Source organism: Gekko japonicus, unplaced genomic scaffold (assembly GCF_001447785.1).
Source record: "Gekko japonicus isolate JY-2015 unplaced genomic scaffold, Gekko_japonicus_V1.1 scaffold114, whole genome shotgun sequence".
In the NCBI taxonomy this organism is placed as follows: Eukaryota; Metazoa; Chordata; class Lepidosauria; order Squamata; family Gekkonidae; genus Gekko; species Gekko japonicus.
Genome location: NW_015173125.1, coordinates 665,358 through 676,863, shown reverse-complemented (window position 1 = coordinate 676,863; position 11,506 = coordinate 665,358). Strand labels below are relative to the sequence as shown.

Sequence of the window (11,506 nt, the reverse complement as noted above, 5' to 3'; positions counted from 1 at the left end):
AAAGAGAAAAAGGAGAGAAGGAAAGAAGGGAAAGAAAGAGAAGGAAAGAAGGAAAGAAAGAAAGAGAGAGAAGGAAAGAAGAAGGAAAAGAAGAAGGAAAAGAAAGAAAGGAAGGAAAAGAAAAGAGAAAGAAAAGGAAAGGAGAGAAGGAAAGGAGGGAAAGAAAGAGGACAAAGAGATGGGGAGAGGGAGGAAGGTTCTCCCACCCCTATCAAGCCCCCACCACCCCCACCCCCATGGATCCCTCACGCAGATCCCTCACTTACCATGATCAAGGCCTTCCCCAGGTTGCAGCGCTCCGGCACGGACCCTGGGAGGCCGGCAACGAGCCTCCTCAGGTCTCCCCCGGGCCGGAGCACTGTAATGCGGGCCCCAGGAGGCCAGCAATGGGCCTCCTCAGGCCTCCTCCATTCTACAGCGCTACAGTGCGGGCCCCAGGAGGCTGGCAACGGGCCTCCTCAGGTCTCCCCGGGGCCGCAGCACTCTGGCGCGGGCCCCGGAAAGCTGGCAACGGGCCTTCTCAGGCCTCCCCGGGGCCATAGCGCTCCAGTGCGGGGCCCAGGAAGGCAGCGAAGGGCCTCTTCAGGCCTCCCTGGGGCCACAGCGCTCCGGCGCAGGCCCTGGAAGGCCAGCGACGGGCCGCAGCACGGGAAGCTGGGGGAGGGGCTTGCTGCCACCACCAGTTGTGCCAGCTCCTAGGCTCCCAGGCCAGCGCTCTGCCCCCAAAATACCCCTAATCCTTATGTCTTGTCTGATCTTTATAGTTAGATTCTCCATCGCTAAGATAAATAATAGAGGTGACAGAGGACAGCCCTGGCATGTTTCTTTTTCAATCGGAATTGTTTCTGTTAGTTTTACAATTATTAGAAGCTTTGCATGTTGGTTCGAGTTTATACCTTGCATCGAATTCCAGAATTCTGGGCCACAGTCCATATTCTGAACTACATTCAATAGAAAAGGCCATGTTATATTATCAAATGCTTTCTCTGCATCCAAAAATAAAAACACTGCTTTCTTTCTTTCTTTTCTTTATTCACAAATTCAATTGCATCTATTATGAATCGTATATTGGCTTTCGTAATACCTGTTTGGTCAGTATGTATTAAATTTTATATACATTTTCTTAATCTTTCTGCCTTTATTGTTAGGGAAAAATATAGTCTACATTCAATAAATAAATAGGTCTATATGACTGTGGTAGTGTTGCATCACTGTCTTCTTTGTATATTAACGTTATATACATCTCTTGCCACATTGGAGGTAATGTTGTCATTAGAACTTCTTCAAAGTGTTTATAATACATTGCTGTCAGCCCATCTGGGCCTCGTGCTTTGTTCTTTTTCATATTTTTATTGTGTGGGAAATTTCTTGAATTGTTACTGTTTCATTTGAAGATTTTCTATGTTCTGACAAAAATTATAAATATTCTCTTATTCCATTTTCTGAAATAGACTTCTTTTTGTAAAGTCTTGAAAGAACATTGATGAATTGTTCTTGTATTTCTTTTTCTGCAAATGTGATTTAATCTCCTTTTTTATACATGTTATTGCTGTTTTTTCTTTCTTCTTCAAGAGACAGTATGCCAGATAATTGCCAGGTTTATTCATGTGTTCAAAATGCCTTTGTTAAAAAGAAAATTCTGTATCTCTTCAATTTCTAGGATATCTGTTTTTTTAATCGTCTGATTTCTACTAATGTATCTTTATTGAATTTTTTTATGTTCTTGTTCCAATCTCTGGATTTTTTTTCTATTAATATTTGGGTTGTTCTGTTTTCCCCCTTTCTTCTTGGCCTCAGCTGCTAATAAGATTGCTCTGATAAAAGCTTTGCTTTCTTCCCAACTTGTAGCTGAGGGCATTCCTTCTGTATTATTTATTTTTTAAAACTCTTCCAGGTATTTTTATATTTATTTATTAAATTATCTTGTGAAAGAAGAGTATCATTTAGTCTCCATCTTCCTCTTGATTTTTTGTTCCCTTGCCAAACTATTTCTATAGTGTTGTGATCTGTGAATATTTTCTCAGAATATTGAATCTCTGCTTTGTCTAAATTCATTGTGAGGCTTTTTGATATCCAATATGTCTATCAGAAAAAAATGTGAAGTCTCTGTCTTTTGGAGTTTTAATCCTCCATGCATCTTCTAATCTCAACATTGCCAAATATTGGAATATATTTTTCAGTAATTTTCCAAGTTTAATATTTCTGGGTATGTCCTTCTTAGGAACTAAAACTCCATTCATGTGTCCAAAGATCTTGAAATTCTAGCATTGTTTGAAAAAAAATCTTGAAAAATTTCACTTTGGCATTATTCAGCATGTATATTGTTGCTAGTATACACAGCTTGCCTTCTGGGAGTCTCATTTTTAAAATTAAATATCTTCCCTCTAGATCTCTTAATGCTTCTATTCTAGTTGTGGGTTGTTTATGTAAATAGCTACTCCACATGTTTTGTTTGAAGCTGAAGCAGAATAGAATTTACCTAATTTTTTATTATTTAGAATATGGTCGTGTTTCTTCTTTGTATGAGGTTCTTGTAAGCATAATTTTTTTTTAAGCTGATTGAAGGTTTTTGTGTGTTTCATAGAAGAGTTCAGTCCATTAATATTTACTGATACTACTTTTAATTTATCCATTTTGTCCTGATGTTGATGCCACCACCATTTCACCTCCTGAACTTTTGGATGTACTTTGCTTTGGGTTACTTGAAGATTTGTCTTCAGATCCTCTGTGTAGGTCCTCTGCTTATAATTCTTCAACCAATAGTTTAGCTTGTTCTTCTGTCTTAATTACTTTCCTTCCTTTTGGTTAGATATATCTCTACTGTGAACGGTATTTTCCAGTGGTATCTTATTCTCTTCTCTTGTAGAATTTGTCTCAAAAAATCAAAGTCTTTTCTTTTCCTGAAAAATCTGCACTTCGTTTTCTACTACTTTAAATGGGGATTCTCTTTGCTTCTTTGATATTGTGTCGTGTTATGTGTGAAATAAACCAATATATATATCGAGGTAACTTGTTCTTAAATGCAAATCTTGAATTCACTCTGAATATTTGGTCAATGTCAGGGAAGTCTTCTTGTATCTTCAAATAATCTTGGAGCAATTCTCAAAATCTCTCACCCAAGTTCAACCTCCCAAAATCTTCTGTAGACCTGCATTGGGTTTCCAGAATTTCAATTCTGATTTTTCAATTTGAGAGTTTTGCCTTTCTAGATATGTGTCATTTTCTTTTTAATACTAAAGAAGAACAAGAAGATGTTGGATTTATACCCCACCCTTCACTACCTAATGGAGTTTCAGAGCTGTTTACAATCTCCTTTCCCTTCCCCTCCCCACAGTAGATAGCCTGTGAGGTAGATGGGGCTGAGAGAGCTCTTTTAAGAACTGTTCATGAGAGAATAGCTCTGAGAGAACTGTAACTGACTCAAGGTCACACCAGCAGCTGCATGCAGAGGAATGGAGAATCAAACCTGGTTCTCCCAGATTAAAATCCACACTGCTAACCACTACACCCAACTGGCTCTCAATTTAACATTTCTTGTGTTTGATCTTGTGATTTTGCATTAATCTCTGACCAATTAATAATTCTTGACATAATTGTTGCCATGAAGCCACTTCAGATAGCATTATTAAAAACTCTTTAAGATTACTGCGTTGCTGAGCTGTGAAGAACATGTACCAGGGCAATGGACAGAACTGTGATCCTAAGAGAAGTGTCCAATGCTAGACTATGAACTGTACACTGTGGCTAAAGGAAGCCTTGTGCCCAAGAAGCATACCAAGTCAGATGCAGACCTTGGGCTACAGGAGCCTTCTGACCCTACAGCCCTGAGGACCATGGCCCTAAGGACCATGATGCAGACCGTTAACCCTGGACTCCATGCACACAGAGACAGTAGCAGCCCTGAAGAAAATCCATGTTCTGACAAAGAACCAGTGTTCCTGCACAGAAGCCATGAAGAAATCTCTTCTTCACCACGTAGCACATTCCTCCCCCTCTGTCAGAGTCAGTTGACTGGAGCGACCCCTCAAGGGACCGAGAGGCAGCTGACGGGAGCAACATCTCAAGGGACAGAAGAACAACAACTAGAAGGGTCAGAAGATACCGGAACCAAGGAGAAAGGGCGGGCAAGGAAACAGAGAAGAGTGCCCAGGAAGATGCCAAACACAGAAGGAGATGACAACTATCAGGAAAAAGAAGAAGACAAGGCGGACCGGATAGATGGGAAGCCAGAATGTCACTGTTACTTTAAGCAAGGGGGGGGGAGGTGGGAAATGAATAAAGAGGAAAGTTGCCCTCAGCCAAGGAGGAATCGATTAGAACGAAAACAAAGACTGGTACAGCTGTGAGGTAACACTAACCAGGAGTTTTCGTGCTAATAAAAAGAGAGCTCCACCCTTTGGGAGGACTCTCAGAAGTTCTGAGGTTTGAGAAGCAACATACCTCTGTTTCAGACGCCTTCCCTACTTGCTAAAGAACCCCGGAAAACGACGGCAAGAGCCGAAATCGTGACACCCTCCTCCTAAGCCATTCTCAGACAAAGACTGTAGCCCAGCTAAAGACAATAGCAGCGATTAAGCCTTCCAGCCATCTGTCCAGATAACACCTCAACAAACATCAGATCATTAATATGAAGCACCGGACCTGCAATGTGAGTGGATCCCTTTACCCTCTCCTTTGTCTCTCCCCCTTTCCCCAGAGGTGTCACTCCCTGCTAACCATCAGTTTTCTGTTGCCCAACTGTCAATCCCTTTATGTCCCTCATCCAGAGTATAGTTTTCTCCTAATACTTCCTGGGAACCAGTGACCACATGGCCATTGCCTCAGGTCACAATTTAGCTATTTAAGGTTAGTTTTCCCAGAGTTCGCTCTCTTCCTCTTCTCTTTGTCACATCCTACCTTGTTGGTTCCATTCTTGGCCGGTTTGGAATCAGTCCATATGTGTTGCGGGTCAGCTCATGGTTCACCCACATGTCCATTTGTCTATTTTTCGCTGCATGATCTACTCGCCTTATTGGACAGGTAATGTATTAACCACCAATGATATTCCTGCTCATGCAAACGTCAGTATCATTTCAACCCTATATTCTTAGTTCTGTATTGTATGTGTGAGTGCTTGCTTACTGTTATTTGTATACTTGAGAATATTTAGTAAAGAAATCACTTATTGTCATCAACCTAGTCTCCTCATCTATTCGCAGGCTCTGGGAATCATGACTCTGGTAGACATGGGTTATGATCCTATATTTTATGCCTATTGCTATTTAATATCTATAATTCCCCAGGTGTTTTAGTGAAATAAGGCAATTTGACTAACATGCTTCTTGAATATTCTTCTGGTTTTTTCCCTCGTATTCTTGAATATTCTTCTGGATACTCCGTATTTTCTTCTGAGTTCTTTCCTCAGATTTGTGGATATTCTTCTGAGCAGCTTCTTGAATATTTTTCTGGATACTCTGAATATTCTTCTTTCCTCAAATTGTTGCATTTGGTTCACAAATATTCACTTTAGTTTTTCTATCAGCTTCTTTTTTTGGTCTTCATCAGTTTCTTCTACTTTCCTTTTGTCTTTCAGATGTGTTCCACTTGCCATTACTCTTTGCTCTTCTGTTTCTAAAAATATTGTACAAATTTTCCATATACTGTTTCCATAAACTTTTTTCTATGCAGTTTACAACCATCACATTTAATACTGTATAAGTAACCAAACTATAATGAATGCCTATTATACTATAATAAATATCTGTTATAATAGATTATCTTAAAGCTTTATGTATAAATTTATTAATAATATATTTTATATAATAATTCTAAATGAGAATAAAAAGGTGAAACAGAATGAAGCTTATTTTCTAGTCATCATCATTTTATATCATAATTATAATTTCATAATCATAATTATATAGCCAGCAAGACATTTATGTCTTTTATTGAAATTTAAATTTAATATGAAAGGGGGAGGGATAATACTGAGGGAGGGAATGGGAAGGAAAAGGGAAAAAAGGAAAACAAAACAGTAAAACAGAGAAAGGAGAAAAAGGAAAAAGAGGAAGGGAAAAAAGATTTTCTACCTATCAAAGCTATAAAAAGATTTTATATTAAATGTTATTAATAATTATATTGGGGAAAAGAGAAGGGGAAAGTATGTGTGTGTGTGTTTCTTTAGCTAATTTGCTCTTAGAAGTCTATGTTGATTTATTATAATTCACCCAGAAAAAAACCGAGAAATAAAAAGTAAGAGACAGAGCATTTTGAAAAGGCTGATATTCTTGTGTGTCGAGCATGAGCCAGCAAATGCTACAGTACTATAAATGATATAAATCAGATGTTCTTATAAAGGTTTGACAGGTACACTACATATGACAAAAGTATGCAACAAGCACATGCCATCATCTAAAGGATGAGATGGGGGGGCGGGACAAGAAATTTACAAGGCACTTCCAAGCCCCAAAGGATTTCCCCCCTCCTCTTCAAGATATGCACTAAATAAAATCCTGTCACTGACAAAATAATTTGCAGTTCATTTTTCCAAGCTAAACCACAAACATGGTAGGCAAAGCAAAATCTTCCCATTCTTGATGCCACAGCCAAAGACACTGGGATTTCTGCCAGAGTATTAGATCCATCAGCAATAAAATACTTCTCAAGAAAGGACAGAGACATTTTCATAAAGACAAATAAGACAGGCTGGTTTCAAAACCACTGGAAAAATTTCCTGCAGCAGCACAGGACACAGGAGATCAGCAGTTGGCACCAGCGCAGGATCTGAAGCCAATAGGCTCTTCTGGAGCCAAGCCATTGTTTTCTTAAACCTTTGACTGCCTATCCAATTATTTTTGGTTTGTTAGTAACACCCAACCCATTGTATTTAGATACTGGCAATGTTCAGACCCAATTGTTTCCTTATTATGTCTTTCACTAAAAATGCCACTACTAGATGTGTTTGCCCCTCTGCCCTAATCCAAGCACTAATTGGCACTTCTTTCTCCAAAGGGGCCCATGGTAAGAACTTTCTAGCTGAGCAGATTTTCCATTAAAGAGTTGCTAGATTTATGGTCAGATTCCTTTTAGAACTGCTCTCAAAAGTTTCCTTCCCAACCCAACCCACCCATGTTGAAAGAAAGATCGAGAGTCTTTTTTTGGGATATACAGCAGCTCTGGAAACCTCCAAAAGAAACAGTTACAAAAAAAGGTTTGAGGTGTTGGGCTGGGAGATTTTAGTCAGAATAAGCTAAACAGGCAAAAGAAGAGTAGTAGAAGAAGAAGAGATTGGATTTATACCCCACCCTTCATTACCCAAAGGAGTATCAGAGCGGCTTACAAACTCCTTTCCCTTCCCCTCCCCACAACAGACACCCTGTGAGGTAGGTGGGGCTGAGAGAGCTCTGACAGAAACCACTTTTTTTCAAGAACAGCTGTGCCAGAACTATGGCTTGCCCAAGGTCATCCAGCAGGTGCAAGTGGAGGAGTGGTGAATCAAACCCGGTTCTCCCAGATTGGAGTCCACACACTTAACCACTACACCAAACTGGCTCTCAATTAAAAAAACAGAACTTTTTACCAGACTCCAATAAAATAATTTTGCCCATGCATGCATGCATGCTGCATGTTTCTACAGACAGGAGAACACAGTGGACATGGTCCAGTTGCCCTGTGGGCATGGCACGTGCATATGGACAATCCTCATAGTGGAGCCATGTTTCTCCTCAGCACTACAGTGGTACATGAACATCCATGCAAGTAGCATTGGAGATCCAGACACACCTCTCATATCCCCCTCAAGTCCTCCCCCTCCATGAAGTGCTCTCACTACCTAGATTGCTCAACATGAATGAGGCTTGGTGCTGGAGGGGGCCAAAGGTGGGAGGGCTTCTAGGCCGGCACCTTTGGGGGCGGGGTGTGTGGCCTTAGGACACATTTCCGGTGATGTCAGGAGGTGTGGCCTTATGACACACTTCCGGTGATGTCAGGGAGTGTGGCATATGCTAATGAGTTATGCTAATGAGTTCCCCTAGCTCTTTTTCTACGAAATGACCCCTGCCTGGTATTGTTGGCCACTGTGTGACAGAGTGTTGGACTGGATGGGCCTGATCCAACATTGGCTTCTCTTATGTTCTTATGAGGCAGAAAATAAAGGAGCCTCTTGGCAGTCACTGATCTTTGTTATGCATGAGGTAAAAATGGCTGCCTGTAAATACTGCAAGCAGTTTTATAGCCACCCCCCTCAATATCACCATCTTCTGTCTGTATGGTTCATAAAGGTAGATCAAGGTGGCAGCCGTGTTGGTCTGAAGCAATGGAATAAAGTTAGAGTCCAGTGGCACCTTTAAGACCAACAAAGTTTTATTTAAGGTGTGAGCTTTTGTGTGCATGCACAGTTCGTCAGACATCACATGAAAGCTCACACCTTACATAAAACTTTGTTGGTCTTAAAGGTGCCATTGGACTCTAACTTTATTGTATGGTTCATAAGGTGACTTTTCATGCCACCATTGACATGTGTGCTGCCTGCAAAATATCCACCAGTCTTTTGGCATGGTTCCCTTGATAACATCTGCTATTTTGAATATGCTATTCATGGCAATTCTGTGTGACTGGAGACAGGTCATAGTTCTCAAATGAGTGGGAGGCAGCTGCAGCAGCATTTTACGTGGGGCACAAATTATATCATTAGTCCCACTGTTTCCTCTAGTTAAACAGGGTTTGCAGGTTTTTTATGCTGAAAGAGAAGTGTACATACCACAAACCATTCTTTTCCACCTAATTCCAAGGATGCTCTTGATGTTCTAAACTAGTGCTTGGAGTCAGTAATGGGCTACATGACAATGAACAAACTGAAATTTAATCTTGACAAGACAGATGTTCTGTGGGTTAGCAGAAATGCAGGCCAGGGGCTTGAGATTTCCCCTGTCTTGGATTGGGTTACACTCCTCTTGAAAAGCCAGGTTCCTATTTTAGGAGTGCTGCTTGACACAGCAGTCACCTTAGAAAAACAGTTGGCCATTGTGGTTCAGAGTGCTTTGGCTGGTGCATCAGCTGCATCCATCCTTAGGCCAGTCGGATCTAGCCACAGTGATCCATGCCTTAGTTTTGTCTAGACTGGACTATCACAATGCACCCTACTTGGGGCTGCACTTGAAGAGTGTTTAGAAGCTGCAGCTAGCGCAGAATGCTGTGGCTAGACTGCTGGTCAGGACAGCTGTCAAGAGCATGTGACCACAATATTACAGCAATTATACTGTCTGCTGATCTACCTCTGAGCCCAATTCAAGGTGCTTTCAAGGCAAGGGAAAAGCAGAGGTGGTTCAAATATTATATCAGTATTATTACATTATTTTTAAAAGAAAAAAGATTCCAGCACAACCTTGGAATATTTTTAATATAGTTCTGTAATGAAGGTGATGTAACAAGGAACACTGAAAGAAGTTATCCGTAGAACAGCCAGGACCAGTACAATCTAGCTGATACATTCTTAATGAGATGCTTTTACATCCTGCCTACATTCTAATCTATGCTCATTTATTAGAAAGTAGGGTTGCCAAGTCCTACCTATCGCTGCAGCAGGGGACTCCCGGCTCGCTCCTGGAGTGTGCGACCATGTCACCCGGAAGTGACGTGACCACGCTGGGCATGCTGGGGGCGGGGCCATGACCATCCGAGGGAAAACCATAGCGTGCCCGGTGTGGTTGCGTCACTTCCAGGTGACGTGTACGTCAAGTACTTTGGGGGTGGGGTTCTCCCCGGGGCCCGATCTGCCAGCGGCGGGAAACGGGCCTCTGGGGTGGGGGTTTCCCCGCCCCCCGGGGGACTTGGCAAGCCTATTAGAAAGGCTCATGGAAATCAGTGGAATTTACTTCTGAGTAAACATTGATAGGATCAGACTAAGTAAAAGTCATAGAACTGAACTACAAGAAACTCAAAAGTAAAGCACAGATCAGGTCAAAAGTGAACTGCACGTGCTGCTTGTCTTATTTTAATTCACAACTCTAATGAAGATTATTTTATGCAGAATATACATAAGGTTTTCTGAGAAATCACAGATCAGGAGAACCACACAGAGTTGCCTTTTATTGAATCAAAACACTGGCCTATCAAGATGAGTATTGGTCTTTCACATCACCTCCTACCTGGTCCTTTTAACTGGAGACGCCAGGGATTGAACCTGGTGTCCTTCACATGCAGTGCAGATGCTCTACCACTGAGCCACAGCCCTCCCCAAAGCCCATGTTCAAACAAAGCTGCCTCTTCAGATATAGGCACTGTAACTATTAATACAATTTATTCAGCTGATTCAAAAATAGTTGGGATATTATAGAGACTTATACTGAAAACCCCTCTCACAGCAGTTTCAGGAATGATGCAGGGGGGCTTCAACTTATTTTTAAAGGAAATAAAGGTAAGAAGAAAAAGAAGCACAATTTCTTCCCAAGATATGTAGGGATGCAGCACCTTTTTATGCACTCAAGTGTTTCAAAATATTTTTTTTTCTTTTTGTGCTCAGGTATGGAAGAAGGAAAAGAAAAAACTAAATTGGACTAAACATAGGATGAAAGAGAGCAAAAGATAACTTGTCACTGTCTGGAAGGCACCTCAATGTCAATTTGCTGGAGGAGGCAAATTCCACGAACACTGCATCCAGGATACTTTTAATTTTCTAAAAAGGGATATTGATTTAGTGACACATTCCTCCTTCCGATAACTGTATCTGCCCATGAGAATACGTATGATGGATATCACCACAAAGTCCTCAACACATGCCATTATGCATATCAATGTTAAGCATCTTCCTATCAGAAAGAAGACTGGAAGGGTTCTGTTCTATCTCTGATGTACAGATAAGATTAAGCAGACCAAGACTGAAATCAATGGGGAAATCATCTACATTTCTAATTGTCTGAAACAGTGGATCAGCCCCCATGAACAAATCAAAGAATTCTGTGGTATTACAGTCATAAAGTTACTGGCAGCGTTGGGGAAACAAAAGCTGAAGGTGCAATAGGAGTTGAAGGGTGAGGTTGCTTGTGGGAGACTGAGTATACCTGTGGGGCCCAGAATGACAATGTAAACTGTTTATATTCCTTCTTCCCTCTTGAGCTGTGTTTTAATTTGTTCAAGGAGCAGATGTAATGTAACAAGCTGCTTTAAATCAGTGGTGCTAATCATCAGAGCAAACTAGGGCTGCCAAATGCCCCCGGGGGGCAGAATTCCCCCCGCTTTCGAGCCCCGATTTCCACTCCCGCGGAATCGGGGCCCGGGGGAAACCCCACCCCCGCGTATGCGTCAACCAGAAGTGATGTCGCATGCTGGGGGCGGGGCCATGCCATTTGAGGGGAAAACAAAGAGTTTTCCCCTCAAATGGCGTGGCCCCGCCCCCAGCATGTGACATCACTTCCGGTTGACGCACACGCGCGCACACGACTACGGCGACAGCCGGGAGCCCCCTGCTCCCGGTGAAAAAAGATTTGGCAACCCTAGAGCAAACTATAATTACATCTGAAACCTATATGCA

The 11,506-nt window shown here is 41.6% G+C and overlaps 1 protein-coding gene across 1 annotated transcript in view; it reads left to right on the top strand.

Annotated features, from left to right (window-relative positions):
• AIG1 (androgen-induced 1) overlaps positions 1-11,232 on the top strand; it is a 174,225-nt gene extending 162,993 nt beyond the window's left edge. The window contains exon 6 of the mRNA XM_015421989.1: positions 10,499-11,232. Within this exon, the coding sequence (XP_015277475.1) occupies positions 10,499-10,536 (38 nt within the window). The 3' untranslated portion in view covers positions 10,537-11,232. The remainder of the gene's footprint in view (positions 1-10,498) is intronic.
• The last annotated feature ends 274 nt before the right edge of the window (positions 11,233-11,506 follow it).